The sequence below is a fragment of the Bombus vancouverensis genome, chromosome 3, assembly GCF_051014615.1.
Source record: "Bombus vancouverensis nearcticus chromosome 3, iyBomVanc1_principal, whole genome shotgun sequence".
In the NCBI taxonomy this organism is placed as follows: domain Eukaryota; kingdom Metazoa; phylum Arthropoda; class Insecta; order Hymenoptera; family Apidae; genus Bombus; species Bombus vancouverensis.
This window is the reverse complement of record NC_134913.1, coordinates 16,939,814-16,962,914: the sequence shown is the minus strand read 5'-3', so window position 1 is coordinate 16,962,914 and position 23,101 is coordinate 16,939,814. Positions and strand designations below refer to the sequence as shown.

The 23,101-nt window shown below is 35.4% G+C and overlaps 4 protein-coding genes across 11 annotated transcripts in view; 3 read left to right on the top strand and 1 right to left on the bottom strand.

Moving 5' to 3' along the window:
* Myo61F (unconventional myosin 61F) overlaps nt 1-4,619 on the bottom strand; it is a 34,794-nt gene extending 30,175 nt beyond the window's left edge. Inside the window, exon 1 of the mRNA XM_033329047.2 lies at nt 4,374-4,619. Coding sequence (XP_033184938.1) covers nt 4,374-4,390 — 17 coding nt within the window. The 5' untranslated portion in view covers nt 4,391-4,619. The remainder of the gene's footprint in view (nt 1-4,373) is intronic.
* Nucleotides 71-11,411, top strand: LOC117154233 (Kinesin-like protein at 54D). Of its 4 annotated transcripts, none has more exons than XM_033329064.2 (16): nt 71-335; nt 1,685-1,895; nt 5,745-5,837; nt 5,963-6,041; nt 6,221-6,433; nt 7,095-7,235; nt 7,317-7,458; nt 7,711-7,805; nt 7,866-8,007; nt 8,365-8,483; nt 8,569-8,673; nt 8,750-8,879; nt 9,030-9,255; nt 9,355-9,454; nt 9,590-9,804; nt 10,515-11,411. In XM_033329064.2, exons 2-16 carry the CDS (start codon nt 1,693-1,695, stop codon nt 10,867-10,869), a joined length of 2,358 nt encoding a protein of 785 aa, XP_033184955.2. In that variant the 5' UTR covers nt 71-335; nt 1,685-1,692; the 3' UTR covers nt 10,870-11,411. The 4 variants fall into 4 exon arrangements, with proteins under 4 accessions (XP_033184955.2, XP_033184953.2, XP_033184951.2 ...); XM_033329062.2 differs by having other exon boundaries at nt 72-335; nt 7,098-7,235; nt 9,322-9,454; XM_033329060.2 differs by having other exon boundaries at nt 72-335; nt 7,098-7,235; nt 9,307-9,454.
* Nucleotides 11,412-12,236: 825 nt separating this feature from the next.
* Uba1 (ubiquitin-like activating enzyme 1) lies at nt 12,237-17,412 on the top strand. Its single transcript, XM_033329056.2, has 2 exons — nt 12,237-12,903; nt 13,409-17,412. Exons 1-2 carry the CDS (start codon nt 12,534-12,536, stop codon nt 16,189-16,191), a joined length of 3,153 nt encoding a protein of 1,050 aa, XP_033184947.1. The 5' UTR covers nt 12,237-12,533; the 3' UTR covers nt 16,192-17,412.
* Nucleotides 17,413-18,038: 626 nt separating this feature from the next.
* DNAlig1 (DNA ligase 1) lies at nt 18,039-23,098 on the top strand. 5 transcript variants are annotated; one of them, XM_076617563.1, is made up of 17 exons: nt 18,039-18,105; nt 18,368-18,480; nt 18,550-18,603; nt 18,783-18,869; nt 18,984-19,054; nt 19,129-19,487; nt 19,566-19,737; nt 19,805-19,931; nt 20,000-20,172; nt 20,242-20,465; nt 20,761-20,889; nt 21,177-21,316; nt 21,390-21,591; nt 21,680-21,886; nt 21,947-22,163; nt 22,221-22,456; nt 22,541-23,065. In XM_076617563.1, the coding sequence occupies exons 2-17, from the start codon at nt 18,461-18,463 to the stop codon at nt 22,910-22,912; spliced, it is 2,790 nt and encodes a 929-aa protein (XP_076473678.1). In that variant the 5' UTR covers nt 18,039-18,105; nt 18,368-18,460; the 3' UTR covers nt 22,913-23,065. The 5 variants fall into 5 exon arrangements, 4 of the variants coding, with proteins under 4 accessions (XP_076473678.1, XP_033184949.2, XP_076473679.1 ...); XM_033329058.2 differs by having other exon boundaries at nt 18,049-18,480; XM_076617564.1 differs by lacking the exon at nt 18,783-18,869 and having other exon boundaries at nt 18,049-18,480.
* Nucleotides 23,099-23,101: the final 3 nt, after the last annotated feature.

Below are 23,101 nucleotides of genomic sequence, written 5' to 3'. Positions count from 1 at the left end.
CGGTGTCCACGAAACGTCCGCTGTAGGGAAAACTACCACCCTCCGCGAAAACACCCCTGCTAAGTGTCAGTAGCGTGCCGTCTGTTGTTCCTATTGCACGAGTTTCCGTTATCCTTAAAACGTTCGTGTTAATCGAGACACCATTGTGTTAATCTTCAGAGATTGCTAGAAATTGGACACTCTCGCGTAAAATCTTCAGAGATAGAGTTAGAAATTGGATATTGGATTATCAAAAGTGATAAAAGAAGATTGACAGAAGCTGAACAGCAAAGGGAGAAATCGATGAAGAAGTTTGGGTGATGGGACAGTTTTGATCGATCTATGAAATTTCGAATGTAAGTGTATTTGGTTGATGGATTCTCGTTATCTGGAATTGAATATGGAGTTAGCAGAAATTGATATACATAGCAATGTTTATGACGTGTTCCTGATATTAAGGAATTTCACTATTGGAATTTGGAAATTTCTACACTGGGCTGTTAATGCCTAAAGTGTGAATATCTTTTAGAACTGTTTCCTAGAAAATTATAGGAAATGTGTCCAATCTGAACGCTTACGACGTAAAAGTTGTGAAAGAAATCACCGTAATAAATGTGGCAATAAAATGCACTCTTCCCTATTGCTATAATAGTCTTCTTTCTTTCGTTGTCGCATGAATTTCTAGCTAGTTAGAAAGAATCGATATTAAAAGAAAGGAGAGTCATTGGCGTTATCATTTCGGGACGTTTACTACATTTTTACGATTATCAAACTTTTAAGATTCGGACACATTTGAAGCAAATCGATCGCGTGGATCCGCGCGGAACAGTTCTACCGTCGCTCTTATTGGCTTTCACTTTCAAAATCGCAGTAAACCACTACCTTTACGTTAATTGTTGTAAAAAGGAAAGGTGCAAAATGAAAGGTGTAAAACGAACCAAGCGGAACGTAGTCGCGAAACAACCGAGTCCCATGATCTACATAACTCTTTTTCTGGCCTTCTTAACCCGACAGAAACAGAAAAACGCGCGTTGATTAATACGATCGTAGTTTACACTTTCATTTCGTCACAGTTTCATTTATTTAAATACAGCCGTGAAAAAGAAAATATTTCGAAAAAGCGTATACTTACGTTTATGTTTAATTCACAATCACGATTCGATCGATGACAGATGACTGAAGGATTTCTACGGTAGAATCGCAATTAGCGGCGAAACTTTCGCTTCAATTACGGCAACGCATGTAATTATCATCGCATATGTAAGCGAATACGTGTAATTAACCGGTTCGTTGTTGTATAAATTTTCGTACTCTTGTCGGGCAGGATTAAATTCATTCGAAAAGGCTTTCACTATTGTGAATCCCGGAAAATGAAGCATTTCACTTCTCGATCTTCTGCGATGATCCATCTTCAAATGGGTCCGATTGTTCATGATGACTCGAGATATCTCGTGAGAACGACACCGATCGCACGACTTAAAATTAATTTAAACGAGATTAAATTATACTGTATGTAGGTACTTGGCCTGAATTTATGTCCAGATCAATTTCTATTTCTCTGTATTAATTCTATTAATTACATTTTATTAATACCATTAGTTGTATTAGCGGGATTGTATCTCGTTAATTGGTAATTATGACGATGGTCATGCGTTACTTTCATACGATTGTATTTCATTAATCGCTGTTTATGACGCTCTTGAAGGTTGACGAATGGTGCTTGTGAAAAGTCCATCGCCTTCCCGAGGCGACAGTCTTCAAAAAGAAAATGCGAAGAAGGATAAAGGGAAGAGTCGCGTATCACGCGGCAATAGTCCCGCGGATCACACTACTTCCAGGGGAAATAGTCCAGGAAAGAGCAATTCTACAATTAAAGTAGTCACGAAAAGTAGCCTTCAACAGTCTCGTGGAAGCGAGTAAGTATTCGTCCTCGTTTTTATCTGATATTTTTGTTTTATCATTATTCGTTATTATTATTAGATCAGCTTTAATCGATTACCACGTAATAACGAATGTTTTTAACATTTTAGCTTTTTCTTCTCATCACGCTGTGTTATATATTATTATACTATTATTTCATCATTATTAAACCAGATTTAATCAATTTCAAGAGCATGTGGTTAAAGAAGAATGTTAATGATTCTTAATATATAGCATAGCTTTTTCTTTTCGTCACATTTAAATTTAGCTCATCTATTATTATTATTATTATTATTATTATTATTATCATATATTATTACACTATTATTTTATCATTATAAGATCATCTGTAGTCGATTACGTTGTACAAATCATATCGTCATAGAAAAATATTAATGATTCTAATGAATAGTTTAGCTTTTTCTTCTTGTTACACGTTTAAGTTCAGATCATTTAGAAATGATCTGCTGAGAAAAAATAGATAAGTACGTAATTTTCACTCCTTCGGCCAATGCAAGTATCTCATGTAACTCGTATTAACACTATCTGATGGAATATTAACGCTTTTACAGCAATTTCATGTAAGTGGATACTGTAAGCAAACGTTTACGTAGAAACTATCGATCACATTTCTGCGAGGAACTGACGCGTCGCACCAAACAATCGATGTGAGAATTATTTTCGTTCTCTTTTTTTCCATTAAGATACGTTCTACGTCGGTATTTCCTAACACGATGACGGTTTTGTCATCGAACAATTTACAAATATTCTATAACTCGAACATATGCAATATACATTAGAACAATATCGTCTATTCGCAGAATAAAAGAATTTGTTTCTTTATCAACTTTTATGATAACATTCAGACAATAGGAACCAAAATGATACAATTTACTAGGAATTACTTAATGATAAGTACTGAATTGATAATTGATAACACACGAAATTCTCTTAATTTATTCAAGCTGTAAAGCACAAAACAAAAACAATGATAAGAAAAGAGATATTGACAGTAAGCCACGTGAAGAGAAGATCATACAAACCTTGACACGTTGTGAATATATTCTGTTAAAAGTGGAAAAGAAAACGGGAGAAAAAATATTGACTAATGGAAAACTACCGGTAGGAAATTATGGCGGGTGATGCTCGACGATCGCGACGACATAAGAATACAGAATTAACTTCCAATCTAGCGGAAAGCTAGAATCGAATTGATCGAGCGGCGAGTTTAACGGCTTCGGAGGAAAAACCCATAAATAAATTGTCAAGAGAATTCTGACAGTGAAATTAGAGTGTCGAATCGTTTCCTAGAAACTGTCCTCGAGATCAGGCTAGAGATATTATAAATCGATGTGACGCGACGACGAAGCTTTCTATATCATTCGATTTAATTTTCCGTGTGAGGGGTTGCATCCTCGTGTAAATTCACCTTAATCGTTTCGCTTAGATATAACGTACGGGAATACCAACATTGATAGACACATACGTCGCAATTGCGACACATTTCGATGCCGTGTATCGATTGGGAGACCTTGCTCGACTGTCTCTTTCTGACGGTCAATATCACGACGATCGCAAAACGTGTGCCCATGGAAAGAGATCTCAGCGGTCAGACACGTGAAACGAACATTTTTCCTGCGATAGGACGATTCGTGCTACTTTATGGCGAAAAATGAATAATAGCGCAGAGGGAAGAGTCCAATAAAACAGAGAAAACTAGTGTTTTATTTTATTTTTTTTTCTTTTTCTATTATATAAAAATTATGGAGAATTGAATGTACCTGATATTTTTATCTTTTCTTACGTAAGAATTATTGTAATGTTTGTTTCCTTAATTCTAAGAACTCTGGAGAATTAGCTGTAATTAAAACTAAAAAGTACTATTTAGAATTGTATATTAATTTATGAAAGTTGATAATAAAATCTCTAAAGCGTTGAATATGATATAATCTCAAAAACGTTGAAACACATATTACATATATCAATTGATCTTATCCCAATGAAACAATTTTCAACCTTCAATCTACAAATTGGTGTTAATTCTGTATTTTCTATTCGAGCAAAGAGCTTCCGCCAAACAGAGAATCATTATCGAATGGAATCGTAAGAAGAATAACAACGAAAGTAATTAAAACGCACATACAATGTTCTCAGACGATATTAATAGCAATCGATGTAACTTGAATCGCGAATCGGATCGCAAATGTGTAAATTACAAATAGATTTTAGATTCATCGTCAACTCGCCAACGTCATCAAATTCATGCGTAAATAAAAAAAAATATTCATTCTGAATCTGAACAATTAACCGAACATTTCTACGCCCTAAAAATCGATCTGTTTCGTACAAGTTGGATCGATAAACATCTACGGGAATAATCGTTCGCGTGATTAAAGAAATAAGGCACGTGAAACATGATTTATATCAAAATAATGAAAGTGCGTTAACAAATAAAACGAACAGAAAGTACTTACCTACTGGTAACGTCCATTACAATTTTTCATAAGGTTCGTTAAAACGTTTGAAGCGATGGCAATTTGAGAAAGCTTTATCGATCGTTGCCCATCAATGTCACACGTTCGAGTGCTCGATCCACGTTTTCTACAATATATACTCCACGCTTTTAAAGTAATTGTAATTCTCGATTAAAGGTATATTAAAAGGTAATTTTTTTCTATGTCTTCGAGACAACGAATTGCTCGACGTCACACATGGAACTATAGTACGCAATAAATGTCATTGTTGCGATAGGCTCGGAATAAGAACTGCGTATTACAGTTCTCGAGGAATTATGACATACTACGCTATAGTGAAATAATAGTAAACACGTTGTTCCTGTCACAAGTGTATACATTGTCAATGACCCTTTCCACCGACCAAGGAAATGGAAAAGTTTCGCAAGTCATGCATGTCTTGTTTGTGCAACGTGCATCAATTAAACGAACGCGAAATCGCAGTTTCTGTACGAATAATTTTAGGCTTTCACGGTCGTCATACCGATGTTATCGGTTTCGTTGGAGAAATATTGTACTTGTAGTTGAAAACATTAGAACGCGAATATTCAGAATATTCTTTGAAAATGTCGCAACTTTGCAAGCTCGAATAACAAGTTTGCAAATTGAAATTTTGAAAGTTAGAGTAATCTTTGAAAATTTCAAAGCTTGATTGAATAATCTCCAAAAGTTGTAAATGTTCAATGTTGCGATAATCTTTGAAAGCATTGCTGTTTCGAAAGTTTGAACGATCTTCGGACGCTGCAGTATCGTAGAAGTGTAACAATTATTCCATTCGGTGGAAGAAAAATTCCACCTTGGTAGTCGTCTAATTTAAAATTATTTGCGAATAATATTTCAAACAAATTACACCAATTTTTCATTGGAGATTTATTTAAACCACTTACGATTAATAAAGAGCGATACATCGATATCGTACGTTATTACGTGTACGTAAGTACGATGAACAACAATCGTAAAGTATTGTTTATCCAGGCAATCAATCAAGGCTGTCGAGTTCGGTAATCAAGCCCTCGTGAATTATTGACTGAGGTCGAAACGATTTTTCAATACTACGATTAGCTCCGTGGTGCAGAAGGAAAAAAGACGAACTCGTAAACGAGCCTGGTCAATCACGCGATTTTTCCTGACGGTTTCAGTTAGACCAATTGATTGAACTTCCTCAATTATTTAGCCGCCATGATAGCAGGTCAATCACGAATTGCCAGATGGGTTACTCCTGTTGAAGCGTTCGATCATGATCGAGAACGACTTTACGCTTCTACAGAAAACTAACAGGCTTTCTACACCGTTTGAAAATCGTTATCGTTTGTCTGCTTGTTTCGATTCCAGGACTGGTAGTATCGAGAGACTGGTAGACGGTGATAAGAGAGTGATCGCCACCAAGAATTGGCTTCCAGAGAACAACATAAATGTCGTTGTCAGGTAAGAACACCTAGTATTATTTCATTGATCAATTAACTCAGATACGTTTATTAAACTTGCATGGGATGATTGCAAGTGTAATATTAAATTTACATAATTTTCCTGGTTAATCGATCATTTTATAGAGTACGTCCGCTTAATAGCAAGGAAATTAAAGCCGGTGACGATATGGCCGTACAATTTCCCGGAGATGGACAGATATACGTAAGTATATCGCTTATTATGTCCTCTGATTAATTTGAAGAAATGTTGCGAGCTCGGATAATTCGTCGATTATTCGATATCATTTTTCCTTCTCTTGCTAGCCCCCTCGCGTTTAATTAAAAATATCTAAACGAAATTATCGTGAATCACATGGACTTTTATCGTTCAACCTTGCACAGTGCGACGGAGTTCCAAGCAGCGGGGACAAGAAGGGCAAATTATTTTCGTACAACGTGGTGTTCGAGCCCACGGCCACTCAGGAGGACATCTTGCAATTCTCTGGTGTGAAAAAGCTTATTGAAATGGCGGTAGAAGGATTCAGCTGCACCGCGTTTTGCTACGGGCAAACCGGAAGCGGAAAAACTCACACCCTCACAGGGCCTCCAGAAATGGTTAGCGAAGAAGATTCCTTTGTCAACTTTTTACCTACTCTTCAGATAGAAATTCATCGGTCTCACACGCTGGTTTTTTCAATGAAAACCGAGTACGGTTTTCCGTCAGAATTTCCGTCAGAAAAAAACCGAGTTTCCAGAAACACTCGCCAAGAAGCGTAAGAATAGCAAAAGGCGATTACGAATAATGTATTAAAATAGTTGATCGAGTTGAAGTGAAGGCCGTGTATGAATGTAACAGAAAGGTTAATGTTGTTCGACGTGCGTAGATAAGATAATGACGGTATATCTAAACGATACTCGTTTACCGCTCGAACAATGTTATACGTGATCGCAAAAACAAACAAATTATCAATAAAAGTGTTCGAATTATTAAACGTGGCGCTTTACACTACTTCTAGCATTTGTATACTTGCTACTTCCAAATTTCAGTGGTGTAAAAATCTTCGGTTGGTTAATTTTTTATTTTACAAATTAATTCAATATATAATGTTACATAGGAGAATTGAATTAAAAGATGGAATCTTTTTTTAAGATTTAATGATAGTTAATTAAGCTTTGTTATTATTAATCGCCTAAATTTTACGATGAAAGTAAAATCACGCAAAGAAGCGCTTTTTGTCAAATTACAAGAATCATCAATGAATGTTTTTCTCTTAAGCAGTTCGAAAGGATGAACCCTTACTCGGAGCAACACGGCCTGGTCTTCCGGTCTTTCGTCTACCTGTTTAAGTTGTTGCAAGAACGACAAGATTGTAATTTCGTGTTAAAAGCTTCCTTTCTGGAGATCTACAACGAAAAGGTCAGTGGATATCACTTTCAGTGGAAAGAGAGAAGAGCTTCGTCACCGATTTACAAGGCATCGTTTACCTTTGAACCGCAGGTAATAGATCTGTTAAATCCTGGCACGTCGAGGAAACCCCTAATGGTACGATGGAGCAAAAAGACACGGGGCTTTTTCGTTGAGAACCTTTTCACTGTCGAGTGCGAGGAACTTGATGATCTTCTGGCGGTTCTCGAAGAAGGTAGTCGTGTTATTGATCTTCACTCTTTGCACCCCCGATAGATGTACTTTAAACCCCTTTACCATCCCTTACACACAGCACGTGTTTCATTGTGAAAATATCAAACGCGATAAATCCGATTAAAAAATATAGTAAAATTCACAGATTTATTTAAGAAGATAGAAAATCCATAAATATCTAAATTCGTTGACATTACTTTAAAAAAATTTCCAAATGTTAGAAAAGCGTATTTATAGTAATATGATTTTTCAGGCATGAGAAATAGAAAAGTTGGTTCGCACAATATGAACGACTATTCCAGTAGAAGTCACAGTATTCTCACTGTCAGCATCACGTCTGAACAACAGGTGAGTATCCAAATTATCGTACGATAAAGACAAATTTTATACAAATATTACTATCGACAGATGGATAACAGCGTGTTTATATCGAGACAAGGGAAAATTAACTTCGTCGATCTGGCTGGAAGTGAGATGACGAAGAAAACGCAAAGCGAAGGGAAGACTCTGGAGGAAGCGAATAATATTAATAAAAGTCTCATGGTTCTAGGTACGATTATCAAAAAGTTATAAGAAAAAATACAACACAAATTAAGCACTGAAATACTAAAGCGGTTCAATCTTCGAGTTGTCTTCTCTCAAAGTCTATCTCGAAGCAGAATTTTGTCGAATGTTCAATACCAAATTAATCGAACCTCGTTTAATATTACGATGAAACTTTACGTTATCAAATATGCGCAAGGATCGTAAAAATCGATGAACAAAAGAGCGCAGACTTCACCCGCAACATCGACTTCTATGTGACGATCGATAAACGAACGTGATAGCGCGAATTGCATGGAAACGACTTTACGTTACAGAAAAGTTTCTCCAACTTCTTTTGAGATTGACACTTTTTACTTTAAAGGTTACTGCATAGCCTCTTTGAGCGATGGAAAACGCAAGGGTGGTCACATTCCGTATCGAGACAGCAAACTGACTAAGCTTCTAGCCGACAGTTTGGCAGGAAATGGCGTTACATTAATGGTAAATCAAATTATTCTAACAAGGACAACTTAATAATTATACACTCAATCGGTATAACTGATTGGATGGTTTAATTGAATTTTAGATCGCCTGTATTTCGCCAGCCAAGTCGAACGCGAGCGAAACATTGAATACGTTGAGGTACGCGGCGAGGGTGAAGAAGATTCGAACGAAACCTATCGTGGTAATGGTGAGTGAGGTATATTAATTGTAAATTATAAGTATATAGAAAACATGAAATACAAATAGAATTTGCTTTTATATAGGATGCTCGAGAAGCTCTGATTCTCAGTTTAAAACGAGAAGTAGGAGCTCTTCAGACGGAAAACGAACATCTGCGCGCGGCTCTTCATTTAAGTGGTGATGCATCGAATATAGTTCGTAGCGAATCCAAAAGTAAGTATCAAATGTCAATTAATAAGAAAGATTTAATACAATAGTGAGTTTAATAAAAAGATTTAATTGAAAATTTAGTAACAACGATTTAATATAATTAAAACGAGAAAGGCAAAATTATAAAATTTCTCCTTAAATAACCTTTTATAGCTGAAAGAAGAGTGCCATTGACACCTCCGGTGGTGGATTTGAATAAACTATCCGAAATGGAACGACCCGAATTAAGTCAACTTATCCACGCGTATATCACCGAGAACGAAGCTCTCCGTCGAGAAAATGCAGAATTATATGCTACGAGGGAGCAAGTGATACGGGACCAAGAACTCGTATGCAGAGAAAACGAAAGGTTACTGAAGAAACTCGAGGACGTTAATTCGTAAGTACAACAGGATTTTAAGACGACCTCGACATACAATTAATCCGGTAGATTTTATTACTGTAGAGTGTGTTGCCGGTCGCCAATTATACCTGCCAGACCAACCTATTCGGCGGAAATGTTGAACGATAACGAGGACGCACCTGGCGCTACCAATGTTTGGACCAACCCTAACGTCGAACCTACGCCTCTTTCGAGTGTATGTCGAAATCTTTTAAACTTTCCTTTCTCTATTATTGTATTCGCTGTATCTACTTAATTACGTTAATTATTTTTCAGTACTTTACATAGCAAAGTAATGTTTAAAAGATATAACAGAAATTTAAATTTGTAGGATATGATCCGGAATGGATTATACAGATCCGTTAGTAGTATGCCAGAGAAGATTCAGAAAGAACTAGACAAACGTAGAATCGTAGGGAGTTATAATAACATAGCAGAAGCATACAAAGACAAGAGTCATCATCGTCGACACAATTCATGGGACAACGGGAACGGGACGACGAGAACGAGTCCGGATCAAGCTATATCACCGATAGACATTAATCAGTAAGTAGCACTAAATAAATCATCATAATACTAGAGCCAATACGATATTCAAATCAATAAGCCTTAGTCTCCTATCAAAGCCAATTGCAATGCAAATCGACATTGGAATTCGCTTCAAATGTATTCCAATTAATTATATCTTTTTTAAATAAATCAAGAAATAATTACCACATTGTGGACTAGAAGTTTTGCTGTATATCCTATCAAAATTGATCTCTTTAATGATAAAATAATTATCCTGTGACATTTACTAAAATATATTACACGCATATAAGTATAATTAAAATAATGAAATTAAATAGCTATAATTATTTCAATAAAAAGAAACATTGATTTTGCTGATAGAAATTATTAAGCTGCGAATGTGAATGCATCTGTAAAGGATTTAAAAGTCAAAAGTATACTAAATGCACATAAAAATATATAAAATATCCAGATTTCATTTTTTTAATTATATTCACAAAAATATAAATTTGCATAAATATCCGCAGACGCATATTTTTAGTAATTAAAAAATTAAAAAGTCTGAAACCCACCATATTTTTATGGTATGATTCTAGTGGTAATCTCTAGTCACATAAAATAAAATTTTCCAAAATTTTGCTCAAGTTCACTCAGAAACTTACCAAGACTTTAGTCTACAATGTGTTATGGTGCCTGATATAATCAGTACCATTCTACCTACTAATTGAAGGGACGCATGGTAACAGGTACAAAAAGCCGAGCATGCGTCGCACCTCGACAGTCCCTGAAGAACGAAGACCATCGGAGACGAACGATCTCCTGGGCGAACCGGTTCAACCAACCGACCATTCGTACAACGAATCCCCAGACTCGATACTCAGCGGTCCTCTGGAGATGGCGAACTCAACGCCGGACACAGCTGAGTCAGAGGCGCCAACAGCGCCATTTCCGGCGGTATCACACATCTCGTCCCCGTTCGGCACTCCGGAACCCGAAGACCATTCGATAAGGACACCAAGAAAATCCAAAGAGAAAGAGGACGAAACTTCAGGAAGAGCTTTTGGAAGTCCAATTCCTATTGACGAGGATAAACCACTTTGAACACTCGAGTCAACAAGCACGATAGTCTGATGTACTTTAATCGTGATAACCTTGACTTGGTCAAAGCCATTGAGTCGACTGTAAAGATAAGAAAATGAATTAGGAAGAGTGCACATGAAAATTAGTCGATAATAAAGAGTTTTTTGGATGATTAGAAAAAATTATTTTGGATCGATAATTAAAGTTTAATGACGAAAGTATGCATTAATGTTGGTAAATTTAAAAAAAAGGTAAGCTGAACATCTGTTTTGGTAACGACACAGAAATATCGTGTTTTCAAAGTGACGAAAATATGTAGTACGCGTAGTCCAAGTTTTATTTACGTGTGGTAAAAGTATATATGTACATAATTATGTGTGAACTTAGACGTGAATATCTACATAAAAGTCAGTATTTTTCCGTGATAATGACAAAATAACTCAGGTTGATATAAATTACTGAATTCTACCTCTGAATAATATAAAATGACATATCCTGTAACTCCTGTAATGATAAAGGTGTTGACCAAATTACGTACAATAAAGCATTTGATTGTTTTACGAGATTTTGTTCTTTATTACCTGACCATTCGTAGAACTGGACAGTTTCATTGAATTGTATACTTCTTTTTTAAACTGGATTGTTCTAGAAATTATAACTCGGCTATTGAATATCGATAAAAATAACATGTCTAATAAAAAAGAGCATTGTGAGCGAATAAAAACTAGGACGATTGTTAAGAAAATTATGTTTGTCTCCTCGATAAAAAATATCTATAGAAAAACACGTGACCTAATATCTCTGTTATCGACACGAAAGTAGTATGTAACTCTACGATTGCGTGCCAATAACTCGCCACGCCATTGATGCGTACATAATTTATTAGATAAGCATCTTGCCACGTCAGATAAGCAAAAACATAAAATTGCTAGGTTAGACACGATAGTCGCCAATGATAACGCGTATATAGATGGCGCTTATCTAACCAGAAAAATTTCAATTCGAAATTATTTATTGGTCGGAGTCATTTCAAGTGTAATTAATATATAACATAACCAACCAATCATCTCCGACTATCCATTCAGTCTGCTTTCCCATTCGCCTGTTTCTTACTCCAATCACCGAACACTGTTCAAATGCAAAATTCATGATGTAATGTTAATCCACCATGTCGCAACAGGAAAATAAAGAAGCAATAATGTGCGAAATTTCGTTGTGGAAATGATAAATCTGTATTCCTGCCTCGTTACTCCGTCACATGTCGTCGTCGAGAATCAGCGAAGCATTCAAGACAATAAAAAAGGGGACGGTTTTGTTTCATGAACAAGGCGGTATCGCTGTTTTACCGACTGATCGAATCCCTATCCCCACTTTATCAAGGTAGCATCGACATCTCGATTGCTGGTGGTGCAACTGCGAGAGTAGCAACAGAGCGGATGAAAGAACGAGAATCATTGTTGGATGAACAGTGGTATCGTGGTAGACTTTGGGTACAGCTTTGAAAGGGTAAACTGGAAGTGAGGAAGAACGGACGAAGAGAGGTGCGTCAAGAGAGAAAGAGAAAGCGGACGCGTGTGGCAAGGTCGGTGTGTGGTGCGTGCGGTGCAGTTACGGGCTTTATTAAAGTGCAGTCGGCCGGGTTGAAAAACAATCGACGGACATAATACGGCGCCCCGTGAAGTCCGATGTCTAGTGCTGAGGTGGTGGAGAGTTCCGTTGACCCCCCAGCTAAGAAGCGACGCGTTGCTGCCACCACGGGAGGAGGCGACGACGATCCGACGACGACCGCAGACATGGCGAAAAATGGCTCGACGTCCCGGGCTACCACCGAAATTGACGAGGGTCTATACTCCAGGCAGCTCTACGTCCTCGGCCATGACGCTATGCGTCGCATGGCATCCTCGAATGTCTTGATATCCGGTCTTGGCGGACTCGGCGTCGAAATCGCCAAGAACGTCATCCTCGGCGGCGTCAAGTCCGTTACCTTGCACGATGACGCATTGTGCCAGATTTCAGACCTCGGCTCACAGTTCTATCTTACCGAGGCGGACGTAGGTGAGCGGCTTGACCCGCGAAATACATGAATCCCTCTTCTACAGAAATTATTATTTTCCAACGTTATTTTGATGCTCAAAATTTATCCATCCATTTTAATAAGATTGCGCGATCTTACGAGGCGATGATATAACGATATAACCAATCGTCTTGTTCATCGATATTATCGTAAAAAATTTCTTTAAATAGATGCGGGTTGTGTCTCGTGTAAATCAAATGCAAATGGTAGAAATTGTATGGAAATTTTTGTGACTGTGTAGCTATGTATATGTCTCTGTATAAATTAAATTCTTATTATGTTATAACTAAATTGTTGGTAACAACAATTTTCAATAGTATTAGAAATATTCAAAAGATATTTATCATTTAAAAAAGACTAAGCAATTAACCTCCACGTTATTGATCAATTTCATTTTTGTATGACTCACTTAAAAGTTATATAGTTAAGCACTATATACAGACATGATTAAACAGTAAAATTACATTACTGTACTTTCTTTTTTAGGTAAAAACCGTGCTATTGCTTGCTGTCAACGCTTGTCTGAGCTGAACAACTATGTCCCTACATGTCACTACTCCGGGCCGTTAACAGATTCCTTTATTAAGAAGTTCAAGGTTGTGGTTTTGACTGAAACTCCATTGAATGAACAATTACGTATCTCTGAAATTACTCATGCAAATGATATAGCACTTATTATAGCAGATACCAGAGGCCTATTTTCTCAAGTCTTTTGTGATTTTGGAGAAAAATTTACGGTAGTTGATGTCAATGGTGAACCACCTGTAAGTTCAATGGTTGCCAGTATTTCACAAGATACAGAAGGTGTTGTTACTTGTTTAGACGACACACGTCATGGCATGGAGGATGGTGACTCTGTCACCTTTTCTGAAGTACAAGGCATGACAGAACTAAATGGTTGTGACCCAATAAAGATAAAAGTTCTTGGTCCATATACTTTCAGCATTGGGGATACATCTAAATACTCTGAATATATTCGGGGTGGTATAGTAACACAAGTAAAAATGCCAAAGATCTTACAATTTGCTTCATTGAAAGATGCTTTGAAGACACCAAAGTTCCAGATAACTGATTTTGGAAAGTTTGACTATCCAGAACAGATACATTTGGCTTTTATTGTATTACATAAATACGTAGAAGCAAATGGACAATTACCTAGACCATGGAATCAAGAGGATGCAGACAAATTTCTGAACCTCGCTAAAACTGTTAAAGAGGAAGTAGGCAGTGAAACGGAAATAAATGCAGAGCTGCTTGAAATATTTGCAAAGATATGCTCTGGAAACTTAAATCCAATGAATGCTACCATTGGAGGAATTGTAGCCCAAGAAGTGATGAAGGCCTGTTCTGGAAAGTTCCACCCTATATTCCAATGGTTGTATTTTGATGCCATTGAGTGTCTACCTGCAGATCGTTCTGAACTTACAGAAGAAGATTGTCGTCCTATTGGATCACGTTATGATTCACAGGTTGCAGTTTTCGGCCGCAAATTCCAGTCAAAGATTGGAAGCTTGAAATACTTTGTTGTAGGAGCTGGAGCCATTGGGTGTGAATTGCTCAAGAACTTTGCAATGTTAGGTGTTGGTGCTGAAAATGGTAGTGTAATAGTCACTGACATGGATTTGATAGAAAAATCTAACTTGAATAGACAATTCTTATTTAGACCATCTGATGTTCAGCAATCCAAATCATCAACAGCAGCTAGAGTTATAAAAAGTATGAATCCTGACATGAAGGTGATTGCTCATGAAAACAGAGTATGTCCTGAAACAGAGAAAGTATATAACGACGACTTTTTTGAGGTTTTAGACGGGGTTGCGAATGCGTTAGATAACGTTAACGCCCGTATTTACATGGATCGTCGTTGTGTATATTATAGGAAGCCCCTCTTGGAATCTGGTACATTAGGTACAAAGGGTAATACTCAAGTTGTTGTTCCATTTTTAACTGAATCATACAGCTCCTCCCAAGATCCTCCGGAAAAAACTGTACCAATCTGCACGCTAAAGAATTTTCCCTATGCTATAGAACACACTTTGCAATGGGCTAGAGACAATTTCGAAGGTCTATTTCGCCAAGCGGCGGAGAACGCCGCTCAACATATATCCGATCCACAATTTGTGGAGAGAACGCTAAAATTACCTGGAGTTCAACCACTAGAAGTATTAGAATCTGTTAAAACAGCCTTGGTCGATGAAAGACCAAAAACATTCGCCGACTGCATCGCATGGGCTCGTTGCCACTGGCAGGAACAATACAGCAATCAAATTAGACAACTTCTGTATAATTTTCCGCCTGATCAAGTAACATCCAGTGGTCAACCATTTTGGTCTGGACCAAAAAGATGTCCCAAACCACTCACATTTAATGTTAATGATCCACTACATTTAGACTATATTGTAGCTGCTGCTAATTTAAAGGCAAAAGTTTATGGTATTCCTGTTAACAGAAACCGAGATGAAATAGCTAGAATTGTTAGCACTGTGCAAGTGCCGGAATTCACACCGAAATCTGGAGTGAAAATTGCGGAAACGGATTCACAGGTACAAGCGTCCAATGGTAGCGGAAATATAGATCATGAAAGACTCACTCAGTTACAAGAAGAACTACCAAGGGTTGAAGATCTTAACGGCTTGGTAATATATCCGCAAGAATTCGAGAAGGATGACGATACCAACTTCCACATAGACTTCATTGTGGCAGCTTCGAATCTCCGTGCTACCAACTACAAAATTACACCAGCTGACAGACACAAGAGTAAACTAATTGCTGGTAAAATAATACCAGCCATTGCTACTACAACTTCAGTAGTAGCAGGTTTGGTTTGCCTCGAGCTTATTAAACTGACTCGCGGCGTAAAAGATCTGTCTGTTTATAAGAATGGCTTCGTCAACTTGGCTCTGCCATTCTTTGGATTCTCAGAGCCAATTGCTGCGCCAAAACTAAAGTACTATGATTCAGAATGGACCCTCTGGGATCGATTTGAAGTGAAAGGGGAGTTGACACTGAAAGAGTTCTTGGATTACTTCAAAGAACATCACAATCTGGAGGTCACTATGCTCTCTCAAGGTATTTGCATGCTTTACTCGTTCTTCATGGCAAAGCCTAAATGCCAAGAACGTATGGGTCTTCTGATGTCTGAAGTGGTGAAGAAGGTATCAAAGAAGAAATTGGAAAGCCATATACGTGCGTTGGTATTTGAACTTTGCTGTAACGATGTTGATGGCAATGATGTGGAAGTTCCATATGTTCGCTACACTTTGCCGTGAAATACGTTGATGTCACCAGGATAACGAGAGATATCTACTTAACTGACTTAGCCGTAGTAATTTCCACAAATTTCTATTTTACAATACGATACAAGAGAATATTACTCTTTCTCTATGTAAGGTTCTCAAAGTTTAAAAAAAGAAAGGAAAAGATTCATTTCTATCGTCGATGCTTTGTAGCATTTATAATAGCAAGGAATCGCGGGATCCACGGAGTTCATCTTACTATGATCTCCCTTTTTCCTGAATGTCGATTTCAGGGCTGGAACTATTTGTTCCCTTTTTCATTCATCACCTTTTGCTATGTTTATCCTAAATAATTTCAATGATAATCGTAAAATTTGTTCTTAGTTCTTGTCTTTCTTAATAAATTATATTTTCAAAGAAAAAGATGATCTAACTCTAAGGTAATTCGAACTGTTGATAAAAGAGGTATATGAAGATAAAAATTTGTACAAGAGAATCTATGATCTTGTGCTGTTTATAAAATGATAAAAAAAGAAAAAAAGGGAGAGAAAAAGAATATGAAAAGGTTGCAAAAAGTTTAGTCCATATTGGATCATAAAGGGAATTGTCATGGTAAGAATTTTCTTTGGGACTCACACACTTCACAACTTAATGTATAGGATCAAAATGTAAATTACTGGATGATAAACTTAATGGTCCTTAGACGAATAATTAACACATTTAATATAGACCGCAAATAAACATAATAAAAAGAATCGGACGCAAATGTATCTTGCCTTTGTCGTATCGCTTTTCATTTTCTATTTACTATCATTATTTTCATGAATTAAGGACACGCACGAAATTAAAGAAAAATATCACAATTGCTTCCCCTTCCTTTCGTTATTATTCTTAATACGTGCTTGCTATCGAACTCGATATTTTAATATTTTATGTAATCTATACGTTATTGATGATTTTTCATTTTGTCCGCTTTACTTTTTTTAATCACCGAATACACTATTGGCTAAGGCTGTTTGTTGTTATTAAGGGATATTGCATTTAAATTTGTAAGAACAGATGTTTGAAAAGAAGCTTCAAAAAAATAATTGCACACTTTAGATCAAGGAATACGAGGAGAAAAAAAAGGAAGATATTTTGTTAATTTTAGGATAATGCGGATATTTATTGTATTATTTTATCAATAGATAATAAATAGATGTGTTTGGATTTCAAGAAATATGAGAAATATAGTAATGAAAATAAAATTTGAAACGGCGTTTTTCTTTCCCTTATACACATGCTTCCTCCTATCTTCTTAATGAATAATTAAAATTTGAAAAAATTAAAAAATATTTAAATTTTAATAAATCGAATTTTGATCTCGTTTATTATAAGCTTTCATTTTTTAATCTTGCAAATCTTTAATGGTATATATTAGGTTCATCTATAAGATCATGCCATGTTCATTTTATATTAAATGCAAGTGAACATTTACCTACCAAATATGTCATACGTTATTCAATAGCTTTAGTCTTCTCTTTTTATTAAAATGTAAAATTTGTCAACAAATAAATATTGCAATGTAGAAAATATTTAATTATTTCAGATAGTCTCAAAGTTCCCGTCGCAAAAACATACTGAGTGCCATGTAAGCCATATATGGTCCATGCTGAACTTTCCAATTTAAATTTAGACTACTGTATGTTTATAATTTATATAAAATAAATGATACTGGATATGGTGATAATTGAAAATTGTTTCTTCCAGATTTTACTAATAATAATCTTTATTAAGCAAAAATTGGATATGTATTTTAATGAAAAAATTTGTAGCCTACGATTCAAAGGACTTCTATATCCTACAGTCTGTCCAACGAGACAAGGCAATGACATTTGAGTATCAGTCAATAGTTGTCAATAGTTGTAGCCAGTAATGACAGTAAGTCAAAGTCTCGTTTCGTTGGACGTAAGTACGGTTACATCAATGAGTGTCATTACTTGACGTTTTAATTTAAGACCTCAATATATCAGTTCCACTGACTGTACAAATAAATATGTAACAACCAAGTACTGGATATATATAAATTTTATCTCAGAAATTTTACTCAACGAATCTTGAAACTCGATTTTCTTGACAACAAAATCTAAAACGAAAAGACTATGTTATTTTTTTCGACTTATTTTTGCATATAAAACACCTTCTGGTCAGTTGTGCCACTCGTTTTCAGGCTCTATACAAATTTCGATAAATATACCATGACCCTAGACCCACGAAATATGCGCGGGAACAGTACAGCAAGATAACCATAAAAAGCCTTAAAATGGCACAACGTAGTATAACGTATGTAATTTAACAAAATAACGTATTCACTATTTTAATATATTTATAATATTTCTTCTTATTTAACAGGTTATTTTTTTCGAAAGCAAGTACGAAAGATAAGACTGAACCTAATAATGCAAGGTACGTGGATTATTTTATCCAAGTACGATTATGTATACTCGTATTGCGTTCAATTTGAGATCAATTGTATTCAATAATATTTATTCGCGACCTGTGATATTTTTAAGTAAACAATTCCAATTGAATAATGCTTTTTCCCCTATTGTAAATAATGTTCTTAATCGGATACTCGCTAATAGCAAAATTGTAAAGAATGGAGACCAAAGCAATTCGGGTAACCCTAAACGAAAAAGAGACGATAGTGGAGATAGCAGTGAAACTGCCAGGTAATTAAATTTAATTATAGAAATTGTTAGGAAATGGTTCATTATAATTGATAGGGTATTTAAAATTTCATGTATAATATCAATATAAGATCTATCAATCTATTTCTTTTTTAGTCCACCTATTGGAAATTCCTCAAGGAAGAAATCAGTCTCAAAATCTCCGTTACCACTAAAGAAAGAAAATGGTAAACTATATTATGTAATTAAATAAATGTAATCTATATTTTCCAGTTTTCTTGATGTTATACCTATATTCTAGGAACACCAAAAATTAAGCTATCACCAATAGCAACAACTAAGGAAAAGGAAAAAAGAAAAAGTAAAACTCCACATACTGCTACTAAAAAGAAAAGAAAAACCAATGAAGTAAAAAGTACCCCTAAGAAGAGCGATGCAAAGAAGAAATTGAAAGATGTGTCAAGTGATGAGGACCAGAAAGAAAATGAGTTGACTGTAGAAAAGAAAACAGAAACAAGTGATGAATTTGAATCTTCAAAGTCTTCGCCTAAGGAATCTAAAACTAAAAAGAATGTTAAAAGTAGTGAAAAAAAAGCTACTAAAAAAAGGTCAAGGATAATAGCACCTGTTGATTCCAGTGACGAAGAAGAACATAATCTGGTATATATATATATATTTTTGTACATATTTATATATGTATATACATATGTATGACTATTAATATATATTGATTAATAGTTGCCAGAAAGTCCCAAAAAAGCAAATCTTGATGTGGAGGAAAATAACCCAGTTAACGAAGAAGAAAATTCTGACGAGGATGTTCTAGATAATCAAAAAGACAGTGAAGAAGAAGAAAAGAAAAAAGAGGCTAACGTAGAGAAGCCTGCGAAAAAGATACATAATTTTTTTGGTATTTAATTTATCAATATGTTACTAAATAAATAAATAACTATCTTAACAAACTTTATATCTTTCAGCTCCAAAAAAGAAAGAAAGTACAAATAATACTGATAAAGATAAGAAAAAGTCCTCCAGTCACTCTTATAAACCTAGTGCCTCGAAATATGACCCAATAAATGATGCATTTTGGAAACAGGGAGAAAAGTATGTCTCATATTTTTTAATAGTGTATCATTTGTTGCAATGGTAAAACAATTGTTTAATTTTTTTAGGGTACCATATATTGCGTTGACACGTACGTTGGAATTGATTGAAGATACAAGCGCTCGATTAAAAATAATAGAAATTTTATCAAATTATTTCCGATCTGTAATAGTTTTAAGCCCAGATGACTTACTTCCAAGCATATATTTATGTCTCAATCAATTAGCACCTGCTTATGAAGGTAAACATTGCCAGATATATACGTATATCGTTTTCTTCTTTTGTTTAAATATGATAACCTTCTTTTTAGGGATTGAATTAGGGGTGGCAGAAACAAATTTGATGAAAGCTATAGCGCAATGTACTGGTAGAACATTAGCTCAAATTAAAGCAGACGTCCAAACAGTTGGGGATTTAGGCATCGTGGCAGAAGGAAGTCGTTCCAATCAAAGAACTATGTTTCAACCTGCTCCACTGACAGTATCGATTGTATATACTAGGCTGAAAGAGATCGCACAAATGACTGGTTCTGCGGTATGCATCTATTAATTTAGAGCAGTGCTGTTCCATTTACATTGGCAGGACGCGAAATGCTCGTTCTTCAATTGGTGAATAAAATGTGTGTGAAAAAATGAAACTATCAGATTCGTTTATCTCTCTTTGAATTTCGTAAAGCTAGTAACCACAATACGGGCATATAAATAAGGACACGTAAGAGTTTTCGCTTATGGACGGCACTGATTATAATTAATTGTAATTACTTTATACCAGTATTATAATCAAACAATTTCAGAATATTTTTATTGTAATCATGTATTTATTCTTACAGTCTTTAACTAAAAAATTGGATAAAATTCAATCGCTTTTTGTAGCGTGTCGTTTTACTGAAGCCAGATACCTCATTCGGTCCCTAGCCGGCAAACTTCGAATTGGTCTAGCAGAACAATCTGTGTTACAAGTAAGTATTAGGTTGTCCGAAAAATTTCTTTCATTTTATGAGGAAATAATAGAAGCACAACGTTTTTTGTTTTATATTATTTTGTCGAATTATGTACGATCCATTTTGTTCTGTTGAGATAAACACCGCGACATTTGAAGGTGCACTGTTGTAAGAAACACCTTTGCGAAAGAAAGACACTTTTTGGACAACTAATATATTTATGCAAAATGATTTTTTCATTAAGTCATCTAAAGATAATGCTACAGTATGATACAGAAAATTTGCTAAAAGATATATGCTTATAGGCTTTGGCACTAGCGTGTACTATGACACCACCAATACAAAGTTATCCACCGGAAGTTTTAGACGTGAGTAAGAAAATGTCAAGCGATGCCTTTAAACAAAAGTACGACGAAACTGCGCTTACTCTTAAAACAACATATTGGTAAGAATTTGTTTCTATTTTAGATACCAGAATTGAATACTTTTATACGTGTGATAATAATGTTTATTTTCAGTGAATGTCCAAATTATGACAAAATAATTCCTGTTTTACTAAAAGAGGGGATTGAAGAATTACCGAACAAATGTAAAATTACACCTGGCATACCTATGAAACCAATGTTGGCACATCCTACTAAAGGTGTGCAAGAAGTATTAACGCGTTTCGATGGATTGAAATTTACTTGTGAATGGAAGTACGATGGAGAAAGAGCGCAGGTTTATTTTTCATAATTATATATATTATAGAATGGAGGTAGTATGTTACAAGGAAAGAACATATTTAACTTTTGCAAATATTTTGCAGATTCATTTAGCCGAGGATGGTAAAATTAGTATTTACAGTAGGAATCAAGAAAATAATACCAGCAAATATCCTGATATTATAGGAAGATTTAAAAATACTCAAGGCGAAGAAGTTAAAAGTTGTATCCTTGACTGTGAAGCAGTAGCCTGGGATAACGAGAATAAACAAATCCTACCTTTCCAAATACTCAGTACAAGAAAACGCAAGGTATGCAAAATGCATAAAAAATTACTTTGAAAGTTTTACATATATCTTTGTCGCCCTTAGGATGCGAACGAAGCAGATATTAAAGTTCAAGTATGTGTGTTCATGTTTGATTTATTGTATTTAAATGGAGAACCACTGGTACAACAACCTTTCATAAAACGTCGTGAATTATTGAAAAAGAATTTCAAAGAAGTAATTGGAGAATGGAAATTTGCAACTAGTTTAGATACTTCGACTATGGAACAAGTGCAAGATTTCTTAGATGAATCAGTCAAAGGTTAGTCTCTATTTAATTGTAAATATTTCTAAAAAAATATATAATTATATTTAATAGGCAATTGCGAGGGCCTTATGGTGAAGACCTTAGAACAGGATGCAACATATGAGATTGCTAAGCGTTCTCGGAATTGGTTAAAATTGAAGAAAGATTATTTAGAAGGTGTGGGTGATACATTAGACGTGGTTGTCATTGGTGGCTATATAGGGAAAGGAAAAAGGACAGGAACCTATGGAGGATTTCTTTTAGCTTGTTATGATCAAGAGAATGAGGAATATCAAAGTGTTTGTAAGGTAAATGTCATTAGCTTCATTACAATGTTTTAAACGTTTGGATAAATATAATTTTAATCTTTTACATGTTTCTTGCTTATGTAGATTGGTACTGGATTCAGTGAAGAAGACCTTCAAAAGCACACAGAGTTCTTCAAAGAACATATAATACCACAAACTAAGTCCTACTATCGTTATGACTCGTCTCTCGAACCTGATCACTGGTTCGAACCAGTTCAAGTGTGGGAAATTAAATGTGCAGATCTTTCTTTGTCACCTGTTCATAAGGCAGCCGTTGGTATTATTGATCCAGAGAAAGGAATATCTTTGCGATTTCCACGTTTTGTCCGCATTCGCGATGATAAAAACAATGAGGATGCTACCTCAGCGCAACAAGTTGCAAATATGTACAACAGTCAAGAGCAGATAAAAAATCAGACATCATCAACAAAAGTAGCTGAAGAAGACTTTTATTGAATCTAACGTTTCACTAAATTTGCGTTATGCGGATAAACATACCTTCATTTTGTATAAGGTGGACTGTTTTATAATGTACCAACAATTGAAATATTTTGTATGTAGATGATTATTGTCTCAATGTATGTACTTTTTTTACACATACTATAAAAAATTTTTTTGAATTTATAGATTACTATTCAATAAAAA